The sequence below is a fragment of the Piliocolobus tephrosceles genome, chromosome 10 (assembly GCF_002776525.5).
Source record: "Piliocolobus tephrosceles isolate RC106 chromosome 10, ASM277652v3, whole genome shotgun sequence".
NCBI classification, from domain to species: Eukaryota; Metazoa; Chordata; class Mammalia; order Primates; family Cercopithecidae; genus Piliocolobus; species Piliocolobus tephrosceles.
The window spans coordinates 119,197,289-119,212,262 of record NC_045443.1 but is presented as its reverse complement, the minus strand read 5'-3'; the positions used below and the strand labels follow the sequence as shown (position 1 = coordinate 119,212,262).

General features: G+C 53.4%; 1 protein-coding gene across 7 annotated transcripts in view; it reads left to right on the top strand.

The window, feature by feature from the left end:
• KDM2B (lysine demethylase 2B) overlaps positions 1 to 14,974 on the top strand; it is a 74,941-nt gene that overhangs the window by 58,121 nt on the left and 1,846 nt on the right. For 3 of the 7 annotated variants that reach the window (XM_031936378.1, XM_031936383.1, XM_031936382.1), the window contains 9 exons: positions 7,111 to 7,254; positions 7,980 to 8,066; positions 8,235 to 8,504; positions 8,719 to 8,832; positions 9,479 to 9,517; positions 9,672 to 10,351; positions 11,284 to 11,447; positions 11,543 to 11,704; positions 12,473 to 12,691. In XM_031936378.1, coding sequence (XP_031792238.1) covers positions 7,111 to 7,254; positions 7,980 to 8,066; positions 8,235 to 8,504; positions 8,719 to 8,832; positions 9,479 to 9,517; positions 9,672 to 10,351; positions 11,284 to 11,447; positions 11,543 to 11,704; positions 12,473 to 12,691 — 1,879 coding nt within the window. The remainder of the gene's footprint in view (positions 1 to 7,110; positions 7,255 to 7,979; positions 8,067 to 8,234; positions 8,505 to 8,718; positions 8,833 to 9,478; positions 9,518 to 9,671; positions 10,352 to 11,283; positions 11,448 to 11,542; positions 11,705 to 12,472; positions 12,692 to 14,974) is intronic. The other 4 variants (XM_031936379.1, XM_031936384.1, XM_031936381.1 and 1 more) reach the window with 3 other exon arrangements.

The window sequence follows — 14,974 nt, the reverse complement described above, 5'->3', positions numbered from 1 at the left end:
TTTTTTCTGAGATGGAGTCTCACTTTGTCGCCCAGGCTGGAGTGCAGCGGTGGAATCTTGGCTTACTACAACACCTCCGCCTCCTGGGTTCAAGCAATTCTCCTGCCTCAGTCTCCTGAGTAGCCGGGATTACAGGCACCCGCCACCACATCGGGCTAATTTTTAAATTTTTAGTACAGGGCTTCATCATATTGGCCAGCCTGGTCTCGAACTCCTGACCTCAGGTGATCCGCCCACCTTGGCCTCCAAGAGTGCTGGGATTACAGGCATGAGCCACCGCGCCGGACCAAAATTTTCTTTATGCATTCATCTGTTAATGGACATAGGGGTTGCTTTCACCTCTTGCCTATTGTGAATAGTGCTGCAGTGAACATGGGTGTGCAGATACCTCTTTGAGATCGTGTTTTGAATTCTTCTGGATATACAATTGACCCTTGGAACAACACAAGGGTTGGGGCACCACCTGACCCCTGTGCAGTTGAAAATCTGAGTGTAACTTTTTTTTTTTTTTTTTGAGACGGAGTCTCGCTCTTTCGCCCAGGCTGGAGTGCAGTGGCGCGATCTCAGCTCACTGCAAGCTCCGCCTCCCGGGTTCACGCCATTCTCCTGCCTCAGCCTCCCAAGTGGCTGGGATTACAGGCGCCCGCCACCTTGCCCGGCTAGTTTTTTTATATTTTTTAGTAGAGACGGGGTTTCACCGTGTTCGCCAGGATGGTCTCGATCTCCTGACCTCGTGATCCGCCCATCTCGGCCTCCCAAAGTGCTGGGATTACAGGCTTGAGCCACCGCGCCCGGCCTGAGTGTAACTTTTGACTCCGCTAAAACTTAACTACTATTAGCCTCTTGTTGACCAGAAGCCTTATCAGTAACAAAAACAGTCCATTAACACATATTTTATGTTATATGTATTATATACTGTATTCTCACAATAAAGTAAGCTAGAGAGAAGAGAAAATATTAAGATCATTAGGAAAATATATTTATCGTTCATTAAGTGGGAGTGGATTATTGTAAAGGTCTTCATGCTCATCTTCACGTTGTGTAGGCAGAGGAGGAGGGGTTGGTCTTGCTGTCTCAGGGTGGCAGAGGCAGAAGAGATGAAGGAGGTAGAAGGGGGAGGCAGGAGACGCAGGCACACTCAGTATAACTTGCATTGAAAAAAAATCTGCATATAAGTGAACCCACACAGTTCAATCCTGTGCTGTGTAAGGGCCAACTCTGTGCCCAGAAGTGGGCTTGCTGGGTCATATGATGATTCTATTTTTAGCTTTTTGAGGAACCTCTGTACTGCTGGCCACTGTGGCCGTGCCGTTTCACATTCCCACCACGGGTGCATGAAGGTTCCTGTTTCTCTCTCTCTTTTTTTTTTTTTTTGAGACGGAGTCTTGCTCTGTTGCCCAGGCTGGAGTGCAGTGGTGTGATCTCGGCTCACTGCAAGCTCTGCCTCCCGGGTTCACGCCATTCTCCTGCCTCAGCCTCCCGAGTAGCTGGGACTACAGGCGCCCGCCACCTTGCCTGGCTAATTTTTTGTATTTTTAGTAGAGACAGGGTTTCACCATGTTGGCCAGGATGGTCTCAATCTCCTGACCTTGTGAGCCGCCCACCTCGGCCTCCCAAAGTGCTGGGATTACAGGCGTGAGCCACTGCGCCCGGCGAAGGTTCCTGTTTCTCTGCATCCCCATCAACATCTGTTATGTTATGGGCTTTTTGTTTGTTTGTTTTTAGTAGCCGTCCTAATGTGTATGAGGTGACATCTCAGTGTAGTTTTTATTTACTTTTCCCTAATGCCTAGTGATGTTGAGCATCTTTCATCTTTCAAGTGCTTATTGGCTGTTTGTCTGTCTTCTTTGGAGAAATGTCTGAGTCCTTAGACCGTTTTTAAACTGGTTTTCTTTTCTTTTTTTGAGACAGAGTCTCACTCTTTTGCCCAGGCTAGAGTGCGATGACGCAGTTCTCAGCTCACTGCAACCTCTGCCTCCCGGGTTCAAGCAATTATCCTGCCTCAGCCTCCCAGGTAGCTGGGGTTACAGGCACGTACCACCACACTCAACTAATTTTTGTGTTTTTGGTAGAGGCAGGGTTTCACTCTGTTGACCAGGCTGGTCTCAAACCCCTGACCTCAGTTGATCACCACCCCGCCCCTGCCCCCCGCCTTGGCCTCCCAAAATTCTGGGATTACAGGTGTGAGCCACTGCACCTGGCCTAAATCAGTTTTCTTTTGGGGTTTTTTGTTGTTGGTTTAGAGGAGTTCTAAATATGTTTTGGATATTAACCCTTATCAGGTCTCTGGTTTGCAAGGATTTTCTCCCATCCTGTAGGTTGCCTTTTCCTCTGTTGATTCTTTACTTTGCTGCAGAAGTTCAGTTTCACTGCTTGTGCTTTTAAGTGGTACTCGCACCCCAGGATATTTCCATGGATTTTGGGGAATTTGTGAGCCATCCTGAAATTAAATGCATTTTTGTCTGTGTGCATGCATGGATGTGCATTTTTTGGAGACAGGGTCCATGTGACCCATTGGATCCTATAGAAGTTAAAAGAGCTTGTCTGTAGCTACTGTTGGTTTTTAGAACGGTGTCACCTAAAACTCAAATGTGTGCCAGCAATGAACCTACGACTGTCTTTTTCTCTTTGGCATTACTTTTTCTCCCACCCACCCCACCATGTGCTGGGCCCGGTTATAGGAAACTTGTCTCGGGTGCCCCCTTATCTTTGCTGCTCTGGCTCCTGGCACAGTGCATGCTGTTTGAAGGAAACCCCATTTTTTTACGTCTCCTACTCTCTTCAGCTTGACATAGCTTCTGGAACTGATGGCAGATGCAGGCTTGGCCTGACCCTTGGTGTCCTTCTTACTCTTCTCCCAGCCCTTCTGCTCTGCCAGGGCACTTCTCCCGCATTACCCCCCTATGACATACGCAGCCCCACCTGTCTTCCTCTTCTGTCCCCTCCCTTTGCTCCGTCGCTGGGGCTGCCTCCGTAGCTTCCTCCCCTCTCCACCATGTCCCTGCTGGTGTCCCTGCTGGTGTCGTGCAGTCTGCCCTCTGACATGAGCCCCAAGCCCCCCGCCAGCCCCTGTAGGAGATTTGCCTCTTGCGCCACCTCCCATCCTGCCACCTGGCTCAGAGCCAGTTCTGCCATCTGCCCCACCCCACCACAGACCCTCTTCTTGCCATGTGGGCCGTGCTTCACCCTCTGCTCCCCACTGCAGTCTGGTCTCCAGCCGTCCCCTTTGGCCCGGCCTGCTCTGCACAGGCTGCTCTGTCCTCATTCACCTTGAGGCCCTGCAGCCTTGCCCACTTGGCTTCTCTCCACCCTGTCCCGAGTCCTCTAGAAATCAGCCTCTGCTGCTTCTGAGAACTCTTGAATATGACTTTTCCATGTTTTCTTTGGATTTCAGCGACTAATGTCTTTTTCTTCCCAAATAGCTCACGGGGAGCAGCCATCTCCCTCACTCCTGCGTCCCCCAAGACCTTGTTTCAGACCATGGCAGATGTGTGTTTGGTATTTGTGGAAGGAACGATGACTGCCTTGCCTTCTGTGTCCTGTTTATTAGAATTCAGACATTTGCGCCATTTAATCAAGTCTTTTTCACTTACCAGTGGCGTGTATATTCCCAGCCTGCTTGAAGCTCCTCTGAGCAGCGTAATAAAGGTTGGCTTCGTGTGCACCGGGTGGGATGAGCAGACCCGCCCTGGCCTCAGGGGACTGACAGCCAGGTGCACCAAGTTTTCACACGTCAGGGTCTCAGGAACCCTTCATGCTCTTAAAAATTATGAGGACCCTAAAGAGTGTTTCTTTTATGCAGGCTGTATATTTATTAATATTGACTGTATTAAAAATTAGTTTAAACTGAGTTTGGTGTGAGAGGACTTTAGCTAAAAAAAAAAAAAAAATTAAAACTGATTTTTTTTTTGAGACAGAGTCTCGCTCTCACCCATGCTGGAGTGCAGTGGCACACTCGTGGCTCACTGCAGCCTCTACCTCCTGGGCTCGAACAATCCTCCCACCTCAGCCTCCCGAGTAGCTGGGACTGCAGGCATTCACTATGCCCAGCTGATTTTTGTATTTTTTGTAAAGACAGGGTTTTGCCACATTGCCCAGGCTAGCCTCAAACTCCTGGACTCAGGCCGTCTGCCTGCCTTGGCCTACCAAAGTGCTGGGATTAGAGGCATGTGCTACCAGTCCTGGCCAAGAAAGTTTTTTTAGATTTTAAATTTATCTTAAAATATCGCCGGGCGCGGTGGCTCAAGCCTGTAATCCCAGCACTTTGGGAGGCTGAGACGGGCGGGTCATGAGGTTAAGAGATCGAGACCATCCTGGCTAACACGGTGAAACCCCGTCTCTACTAAAAATGCAAAAAAATTAGCCGGGCGTGGCGGCGAGCGCTTGTAGTCCCACCTACTTGGGAGGCTGAGGCAGGAGAATGGCGTGAACCCGGGAGGCGGAGCTTGCAGTGAGCCGAGATTGCACATTGCACTCCAGCCTGGGCGACTGAGCCAGACTCTGTCTAAAAAAAAAAAAAAAAAAAAAAATCAAGAAAGCCCATGATGTGTTAATAGAAATAACATATTTTGGCTGGGCATGGTGGCTCAAGCATGCAATCCCAGCACTTTGGGAGGCTGAGGTGGATCACTTGAGGTGAGGAGTTTGAGACCAGCCTGGCCAACATGGTGAAACCCCATCTTCTACTAAAAATACAAAAATTACCCAGCATGCCTGTAGTCCCAGCTACTTGGGAGGCTGAGGTGGAAGAATCGCCTGAACCCAGGAGGCAGACGGAGGTTACAGTGAGCCGAGATCACGTTACTGCACTCCAGACTGGGCGACAAAGCAAGATACTGTCTCAAAAATAAGTAAGAAAAAAGAAACATATTTTTATGAGAAATAATTACATTTTCCAAAAACAAAAGAAAAATGGCATTGTTTTATATTTTTGTAAATCTCTTTTATGTCTGGTTCATTAGAAAGGGCTTGGAATTGCCGGGCATGGTGGTTCACACCTGTGATCCTAGCACTTTGGGAGGCTGAGGCAGGTGGATCACGAGATCAGGAGTTCGAGACCAGCCTGGCCAACATGGTGAAACCCCCTGTCTCTACTAAAAATACAAAAATGTAGCTGGGTGTGGTGGCGGGCGCCTGTGCTACTGGGGAGACTGAGGCAGGAGAATGGCTTGAACCCAGGAGGCAGAGGTTGCAATCAGTCAAGACTGTGCCACCGCACTCCAGCCTGGGTGACAGAGCAAGATTCTGTCTCAAAAAAAAAAAAAGACCTGGAATTTTCATATCTGCTTCTGTGTTTTGTCTATTGTGATACGTTGTTTTGGAGGGAGTATGAGGAAAATTCGGCCTCACACAGATACATACTAGTTGGAAAAGGGAGGAGTATTTTAATAGCCTTTTGGATAACTGTGGATACTCTGATACTCAACTAGAACTCAGCAGAGTTTTTTTTAAAGGTTAGTTGCAATGTGGAGTCTGAAACTGTATCAATGAGCTGTTCACACTGTTACATTGAAAGTCATCAGCCTGTCTTGCCCTTTGAGTAGCTCATTTCCTCAGGCGTGATGTTGTAACACCATGTATTGGTCATCTGGAAAATACTGGCTCCCTGAGTTAGGCGGATTTTCCAAATATTGGCACATAATATTATTTTAGAAATCACATTTGTTAATATGATCACTGATCTCATCGGAAACGTCCTCAGTATTGGGAAGCTGTGCAGGTTATGGTGGTTCATGTAAGTTTTCCAGAAGTCTAATTGTCATTCAGAAACTTGAATTTTGTCATTTGCAACAAATGCGGTCAGTTATTTTTCTAGAAATGACAGTCTCACTTCTTTGATCTTCACAGAAATACAGCAATGTCCAGGGGCTTTCTATCAGTCATTCCTTCAAGTAAAAATAATCTATGGAGAAAGTGGCCATTTCGGCTCCCAGCTCAGTCATGAGTGCCTTTCCTTTGGTACGCATCACCTGTGTGCCGAGGCACTTTACACATATTTTTATTGTCACAAAGTATCCGAAAAGGATGTGTACTCTAGGGCAAGGTTTTCTTTTTTTGAGACGGAGTCTCGCTCTGTCGCCCAGGCTGGAGTGCAGTGGCCAGATCTCAGCTCACTGCAAGCTCCGCCTCCTAGGTTTACGCCATTCTCCTGCCTCAGCCTCCCGAGTAGCTGGGACTACAGGCGCCTGCCACCTCGCCCGGCTATTTTTTTTTTTTTTTTTTTTGTATTTTTTAGTAGAGACGGGGTTTCACCGTGTTAGCCAGGATGGTCTTGATCTCCTGACCTCGTGATCCGCCCGTCTCGGCCTCCCAAAGTGCTGGGATTACAGGCTTGAGCCACCACGCCCGGCCAGGGCAAGGTTTTCATAAAGTAATTTTTATTGTTTCATCAGAGATATTCTTAGATGAAACTGGTGATCTTTTTAATAAGTGTATGGCCGTGAGTCACCTCATGGCTGCTGGTGCAGCTGGGGGCCTTGCCTTGACTGGTGCTGAGGGGCCAGCAGTTTCACCCACCAGTGCAAATAGCAATACTGTGCAAAAGGCAAATAACATCGGTTATTCTGAAGACAGTTCTGATCTCCTAGCCTCTCTGTAAAGGTCTTGGGAGCCCGCAGTCCATGGTCTGTGCCTTGAATACCCACTGGTGAGATGCAGCCTCATCTCATCTGCATGGATCTGGGCTGGGTTCACGCCCCCGCTCCTTTGGGGCTTTTATGAATGTGAGGCCTTCCCTGACCTCCATATTTAAAATCAGCCCCCCTTCTGCCCCTCACTCCGGCCCTCTGATTTTTCCCCATGTCTCTGTCTCTAACATGCTCTGTTCTTCATTTTGTCTGCCTCCCTCCACTAAAATGTAAGCTCTGGATGGCAGAGATATTGAGCTGTCTTATTCCTTGCTGTATCCCCAGCAATTAAGACTAGTATCTGGCATGCGGAGGCAGTAGCCTGATACTATTTCAGTGAATGAGTTAGTGGATGTGCCTGGGCTACTTTCCTGGGGTCTCCTGGCAGGTCGGAGGGGAGCAGCTCATTGCCCTTGACCTTGCCCCCCTGGGGGTCCATGCTCCCCACCTCTGATGACTTGTCTTATTCTCCCTGGCTCCTCAGCCAGTGCTGCCCCACACCGCCGTGTGCCTTGTGTGTGGCGAGGCGGGGAAGGAAGACACGGTGGAAGAGGAGGAAGGCAAGTTTAACCTCATGCTCATGGAGTGCTCCATCTGCAACGAAATCATCCACCCCGGATGCCTTAAGGTGAGCGGCTCAGTGGGGACAGGTGATGCTGACGCTGTGGGGCAGGTAGGGTTGCTGGAGATGCTGGTGAGGTGGTGGGATGCAGCTCGTGCGGTGAACTCCTGGAGAACCCCGAGTCTGGGTGATCCTGTGTGTCAAGGGGATACTCCCAGGGCAAGGAGGGCCTGGAGTACCTTGGAGACCCACTGTCATCAAAGGAATAAACAGACCCCCACGTCCCAGGACATCAGAACTAGAGAGGGTTCCCAGAGTCTCAGCGGATGGCAAACACAGGCTGCTTGTTTGTAGCTGGGCCAGACGGAGAGCCTCCAGGTGGCTCCAGGCTTCTGGGAGAACAAGGCCCCACACCCCACTCCTTCCTTCAGCATCCAGTAGAGTCCTCTGCAAAGTCCTTTCTGCATGCCAGGCGCTGAGCTGGTGGCTTTACCCTCAGTGAGATGGGCACACTAACTTTTATGGCTGAGGGCACCAGCCCACAGAGACAGAGTGACTTGCCCAGGGTCCCAGAGAAGCAAAAGGGCTCCGCCTCTGAACCCTGGCCTGGAGCCACAGTTGCACGTCTCTGCCAGCCTCTGCGGCTGTGTTTTCTTTTGGCTGGAAACAGGATAGACGTGACACTGGGGAGGGGGTGCTGCTGCTTCTGGAAGACATGGCCTCACAGAGCCTTGTGCCCGTGGGCCCTCTTCTCCACTCGTCTCTCTTCTGAGTCCTGGTGTTCCCCGCAGATTAAGGAGTCAGAGGGTGTGGTCAACGACGAGCTTCCAAACTGCTGGGAGTGTCCGAAGTGTAACCACGCCGGCAAGACCGGGAAAGTGAGTGCCGGGCTCCAAGTCCCAGGGTCAGTCGGGAGTGGGGCGGGCCTGGGCCTGGCTGGGACCAGCCTGTCCCAGGAGTGTCAGGCAGGTGGGGTGCCGTGGGCCTGGGGAGGAGGAAGGGCAAGTCCAAAGGTATACAGTTGGTCTGTTCCTTCTCTCTTTTTGGCCTACAAGCAAAAGCGTGGCCCTGGCTTTAAGTACGCCTCCAACCTGCCCGGCTCCCTGCTCAAGGAGCAGAAGATGAACCGGGACAACAAGGAAGGGCAGGAACCTGCCAAGCGGAGGAGCGAATGTGAGGAGGCGCCCCGGCGCAGGTCGGACGAGCACCCCAAGAAGGTGCCGCCGGACGGCCTCCTGCGCAGAAAGTCTGATGACGCGCACCTGAGGAAGAAGCGGAAATACGAGAAGCCCCAGGAGCTGACTGGACGCAAGCGGGTACGGACCAGGAGGGGCTGAGAGACAAAGGGGGTGGTCTGGCTGGTCCTAGGTGCTGGGTTGGAAAGACGGGGCAGGGGGTGGGCAGCGAGTAGAGCTTGGGATAATCCCAGCCTCTTGCTGCCCTGAGCAGGTCACCTAAGTCCTGAGAGCCCTGCCCCAAAGAAAGGAGGGGAAAACCAGCGAGTCACTCCTCTTCCCACCCCCCCTTTAGGCCTCATCGCTTCAAACGTCCCCCGGTTCCTCCTCTCACCTCTCGCCGAGGCCCCCTCTAGGCAGCAGCCTCAGCCCCTGGTGGAGATCCAGTCTCACTTACTTCCAGCAGCAGGTGCTCCCACGACGCACGCCCTCCTGAGGCCCTGGGGACTGGCGAGTCCCGGGCTGTCCCCCACCCCACCCCGCTGGTCCTCCACCCCACTGCTACCTCTCCTGAGGCTTCCCAGGTCGGCCCCAGATCTCTGGCTCGTGGTTCTGGCTTCGCGCCTGGGAAGCTGTCTGTGACTAGAGCCTCTGTTGGTTGGGATGGAAGCTGTGAGTCCAGGGAACCTCTGAGGAGCCTGGTGGCCCTGCTCCACCCACGGGCCATGCTGTCACCAGCCACAAGGTGGCGCCAGGAGTCTCTCCCAGCTCTAGCCATTCCGGCTGGGCCGGGGATTCCCACAGGGCTGTGCTCCAGAACTGGCTCCCAGAGCCGAGGCTTATTTGAATGGCGGCTGCACATCTCCGGGTCTGGGGGGTGGGAGGTCAGTTGGGTGGAAACAGTTCAACCGTACTCCTACTTCCAGCTTCATCCTTGAAAGCCGCAGGCAGGGCTTGCCCGTCTGTCGGTCAGATGTGGAGATGGCATTTGTGGGGAAGGCCTCCCTCCAGCCCCTCCTCTAGAGACTGTGGACTCGTGGTGGGGTGGGGTGTCGAGGGGACCAAATCCCACGAGCCCGGGGAGCAAGCTCTGCGTCCTTTCTTTTTCGTGACAGCTCAAACCTGGCAAAGAAGATAAGCTTTTCAGGAAAAAGGTACCATCTTCCCTCCCCCTCTGTGCCCCAGGCCAGGGCGGTTAGAGCTGCACAGCAGCTCCCTGGGCCACAGTCCCGTGGCAGGGGGGCGGGAGGCCTTGGGTGGGCGCAGCCCTGAGCCCTACAGGCTGACGCTCTCCGCTCTCGCCCTCAGCGTCGGTCCTGGAAGAACGCTGAGGACCGCATGGCGCTGGCCAACAAGCCCCTCCGGCGCTTCAAGCAGGAACCCGAGGACGATCTGCCCGAGGCACCCCCAAAGACCAGGGAGAGCGACCACTCCCGCTCCAGCTCTCCCACCGCAGGACCCAGCACCGAGGGGACCGAGGGCCCGGAGGAGAAGAAGAAGGTGAAGATGCGCCGGAAGCGGCGGCTTCCCAACAAGGAGCTGAGCAGGGAGCTGAGCAAGGAGCTCAACCACGAGATCCAGAGGACGGAGAGCAGCCTGGCCAACGAGAACCAGCAGCCCATCAAGTCGGAGCCTGAGAGCGAGGGCGAGGAACCCAAGCGGCCCCCAGGCGTCTGCGAGCGTCCCCACCGCTTCAGCAAGGGGCTCAACGGCACCCCTCGGGAGCTGCGGCACCAGCTGGGACCCGGCCTGCGCAGCCCGCCCCGTGTCATCTCCCGGCCCCCACCTTCCGTGTCCCCGCCCAAGTGTATCCAGATGGGGCGCCATGTGATCCGGCCACCCCCCATCAGCCCCCCGCCTGACTCGCTACCCCTGGACGATGGGGCAGCCCACGTCATGCACAGGGAGGTGTGGATGGCCGTCTTCAGCTACCTCAGCCACCAAGACCTGTGTGTCTGCATGCGGGTCTGCAGGACCTGGAACCGCTGGTGAGCGGCCGCCTGTGTAGGGCTCTAGGTTAAAGCTCAGGCGGCACCAGGGATGACCTGTGTGTGTGGAGTCGCTGGTGATGCTCTTTCCTTCCAAGCCCCAGTATGGCTTCATTGTGCTCCGCAAAGCGTTCCAGCTGGCTACAGTGGCCCCTCTGGTCTTGTCAGAGGTGGTGACCTGGTTTACTCCCTGGTTTAGCTTCCTGGAGGGTAAAGTGAGAACCACATGAAGTCCTTGGCTTCGGAGAGTTAGTCCAGGTTTCCAGCAAGGTTGCCAGTTGCAACTTCAGGCCAGCCGATATTTACCAGCTTTCTGGCCTTAGCTCTGCCTTACCCTCTTGGATGAACAGGCATGACGCCTGCTTCATGGGGTTGTTTGGAAGAACGGCCGGTAGAGGGCGTTTTAAAGCCCATGGTAAATACTTGCGGGAGGCCTGGCGCAGTGGCTCATGCCTGTAATCCCAGCACTTTACGGGCGGATCACTTGAAGTCAGGATTTCAAGACCAGCCTGGCCAACATGGTGAAACCCCATTTCTACTAAAAATACAAAAATTAGCCGGGTGTGGTGGTGCACACCTGTAATCCTGGCTACTCGGGAGGCTGAGGCAGGAGAATCGCTTGAACCCGGGAGACAAAGGTTGTGGTGAGCAGAGATTGCACCACTACACACCAGTCTGGGAACAGAGCGAGACTCCGTCTCAATACATACATGCATACATACATACATAATTGATGGAGAGTGGAGGCCATGGCTGTCAGAGCAGATGGCAGGTGCCTGCGTCGGGGCGGGACAGGTACTACACAGAGAAGGGTCCAGAGCGCCGAGTTAAGGAGCCTCCCAGAGGTTGGTAGGTGGGGAGAGTTAGAGCTGTGCATGGGCTCCCGGGGAGCCCCACCTCTGACGATGTGTCCCCACCCGGCCGGTCCCCAGGTGCTGCGATAAGCGGTTGTGGACCCGCATTGACCTGAACCACTGCAAGTCTATCACACCCCTGATGCTGAGTGGCATCATCCGGCGACAGCCTGTCTCCCTCGACCTCAGCTGGACCAATATCTCCAAGAAGCAGCTGAGCTGGCTCATCAACCGGCTGCCTGGTGAGCCCTGGACCAGTGGCCCGGGGTGTGTCTGCTGCAGTGGGGGCTGGGGGGCGCATCCCCTGACCTTCACCCTTTTCTGTGTCCCCCTCCAGGGCTCCGGGACTTGGTGCTGTCAGGCTGCTCATGGATCGCGGTCTCGGCCCTTTGCAGCTCCAGTTGTCCGCTGCTCCGAACCCTGGATGTCCAGTGGGTGGAGGGACTAAAGGATGCCCAGATGCGGGATCTCCTGTCCCCGCCCACGGACAACAGGCCAGGTGAGTTGCCAGGCTGGGGGTTTCTGTGGGGGTGGGGCGACTGAGCTAGGCTGTTGGATCCGCTTTTACCCTCAGACCTCAGCATGTCCTCCATTGTTCTCAGGCCCCAGCCCTTCCCCAGAGGACATAGGGATGAGTCTCTGCTGCCGTGTTCTCAGTTTGCTTCAGGCACAGAGGGGATCTGGGAGGAGGCAGGGGCTCCTGTGCACATGCGAGACTCGCTCATGGGACTCCATGTGCGTCTCACTGCTTTCCTGTTGACTCGCTCATGGGACTCCGTGTGCGTCTCACTGCTTTCCTGTTGACTTCCTCATGGGGCTCGGCGTGCATTTCACTGCTTTCCTGTTGACTTGCCCCTTGTTGGTTTCAAGTCTCCACGGCCATCAGGATCAGTGTGGTTGTGCAAGGACTTCCAGCATGGCGCCTCCCCCTGGGCTGGACTGGACTGCCTAGGTCTGTGCTTCTTGCCAAGTCACGGGGATTGGAGGTGCTGCGTGGCCTCTGCACTGGTTGGCTGATGACTACTGGGTGGAATGTGGGCTCAGTGTTTCTAGTCTTTTAGTTTTTCAAGAGAATCTGGAAATCTAAGTTTTGATGTGGAGTCTGATTTTTAACTGTTGGAATTCTGATTTTGGGTGGAAGCAGTTTGTAACTAAATGAGATCTGAGTGTTCTTTCTGGCTGGTGGGCCTTTTTAGAGTGTCATGTCAGCGTGACCAGGCCTCCCCGGTCAGATTGACGGGTTGCCCCCTCCTTCCCGCCCCACCAGGTCAGATGGACAATCGGAGCAAGCTCCGGAACATCGTGGAGCTGCGCCTGGCAGGCCTGGACATCACAGATGCCTCCCTGCGGCTCATCATCCGCCACATGCCCCTGCTCTCCAAGCTCCACCTCAGTTACTGTAACCACGTCACCGACCAGTCCATCAACCTGCTCACCGCTGTTGGCACCACCACCCGAGACTCCTTAACCGAGATCAACCTGTCTGGTGAGTCGGGGCCCCCATCAAGTCTGCCCGGCACTCCGTGGGAGGGCCAGGAGGTTCACATTTGTGGAAAGAGACTCGTGTGTTCACAGCTATGTGGTCACAGTGCTAGGTGTCTGGTTTACTGAGATAGACAGCCCTGTCCAGAGGGGAAACACATTAAACACAGAGTTACTGTTGGCTGGGTGCGGCGGCTCATGCCTGTAATCTCAGCACTTTGGGAGGCTGAGGCAGGTGGATCATAAGGACAGGAGTTCGAGACTAGCCTGGCCAACATGGTGAAACCCTGTCTCTGCAAAAATAATACAAAAATTAGCCGGGCATGGTGCCCGGCGCCTGTAATCCCAGCTACTTGGGAGGCTGAGGCAGGAGAATTGCTTGAAACTGGAAGGTGGAGGTTGCTGTGAGCCAAGATTGCACCGCTGCACTCCAGCCTAGGTGACAAGACCAAAACTCTGTCTCAAAAAAAAAAAGTTACTGTTGGAGTTGTAGTAATTGCTACCCCCAGAATAGTGCCGGTTAGCAGCAGCCATGAGCACACAGCAGTGGTTCCTGACTGAAAATATGGACAAGGGACAGCTTCCCCAGGGGGTGCAGAGGAGCCGGTGCCTGACAACCAGGGTGTGGAGAATAGTGGGGGCCAGGGGGCGAGGGCCCTGGTGGGCAGGAGGGAGCTTGGTTTCTGCCTTTGCTGTCGTTGCTTACATGCACCCCTTGTGACTCTGCTATCAACGGGCCTGTTGTTGGAGAGAGAAAAACCCACAGTTAGTTCCATTATTGTTCTGTGTCTGTGGCTGTGGTGGCAGGATCTTCACTCGCTCCGTTTGCTGGCGGGGTGGCAGTTGGTTCTGAAGGACTTGGGGCTCCAGTATGCAGCGAGGTACACAGAGCAGTGCTGCCTGCTCTTAGCCCAACTAACCCAATTTTGGTCTGGTAGCTTAGGATGGTCGGGACTGGGGGGTGTCGGGTTTGGGTGAGACCAAAAAAAGAAAGAGAAAAAGAAACTTAACTTACGGGTTGTTTTTTTTTGTTTGTTTGTTTTTGAGACAGAGTCTCGCTCTGTCGCCCAAGCTGGAGTACAGCAGCGCGATCTCGGCTCACTGCAAACTCTGCCCTCTGGGTTCACGCCACTCTCCTGCCTCAGCCTCCCGAGTAGCTGGGACTACAGGCGCTCGCCACCATGCCTGGCTAATTTTTTGTATTTTTAGTAGAGACAGGGTTTCACCATGCTAGCCAGGATGGTCTCGATCTTCTGACCTCGTGATCCACCCGCCGTGGCCTCCCAAAGTGCTGGGATTACAGGCGTGAGCCACCATGCCCGGCCAGGTTTTTTTTTTTTTTTTTCCCTCAGAAATTACCAAGTACTAAAGACACCGCCATCTCACCAAATTACATTTTGACACAGCGCAGTGGTGACGTACACGTTGTTTTCTCCTCTGCATCCCACATTCATGCCTGATAAACTATCTGGCAACGGTGCCTCGTAGCAGGGGCATGGGAGCTTTGGATGGGATGAGATCATTCAGGACCTAGGAAGCCATTCTTTCTCCTTACGAAGTTCTGATGACATAAGTTCTGTTCCACCTCGTGGAGGCAAAGAACCAGAGTGAATTGAGGCTTCTCCAGCTCAAGGGCCAGGTCATGGGCTTGAATTGGTGGTGGAGCTGCCCTTTGGAGAGGGTCTGGGAGTCATCTTACTCTAAGTGCTGGCATTTTATTAAATCGCTTCATTATATCCTGGTTTACTTACTATGGATGCGTAGCAGAGATCTCAGTATAAATTCCCTCCCCTGCGGTTTGGGCCAGGCTGTGTGTGTGTGTGTGTGTGTGTGTGTGTGTGTGCGCGCGCGCACGCGTGTGTGTGTGTGTGTGTGTGTGTGCGCGCGCGCTCGCGCAAATCATCTTTGGCATTTTGTTTTTCCAGCATGATAAATTGAGGTCATCTTTTCATCTCAGTGCATAAGCTCTCTGCATTCTTTTTTGTCTTTTTTTTTTTTTTTTTTTTTGAGATGGAGCTTTGCTCTGTCGCCCAGGCTGGAGTGCAGTGGTGCAATCTCGGCTCACTCCAACCTCTGCCTCCCGGGTTCCAGTGATTCTTCTGCCTCAGTCTGCCGAGTAGCTGGGATTACAGGCGCCTGCCACCACGTGTGGCTAAGTTTTGTATTTTTAGTAGAGATGGGGTTTCACCATGTTGGCCAGGCTGGTCTCAAACTCCTGACCTCAGGTGATCCACCCATCTCTGCCTCCCAAAGTGCTGGGATTACAGGTGTGAGCCACCGCGCCCGG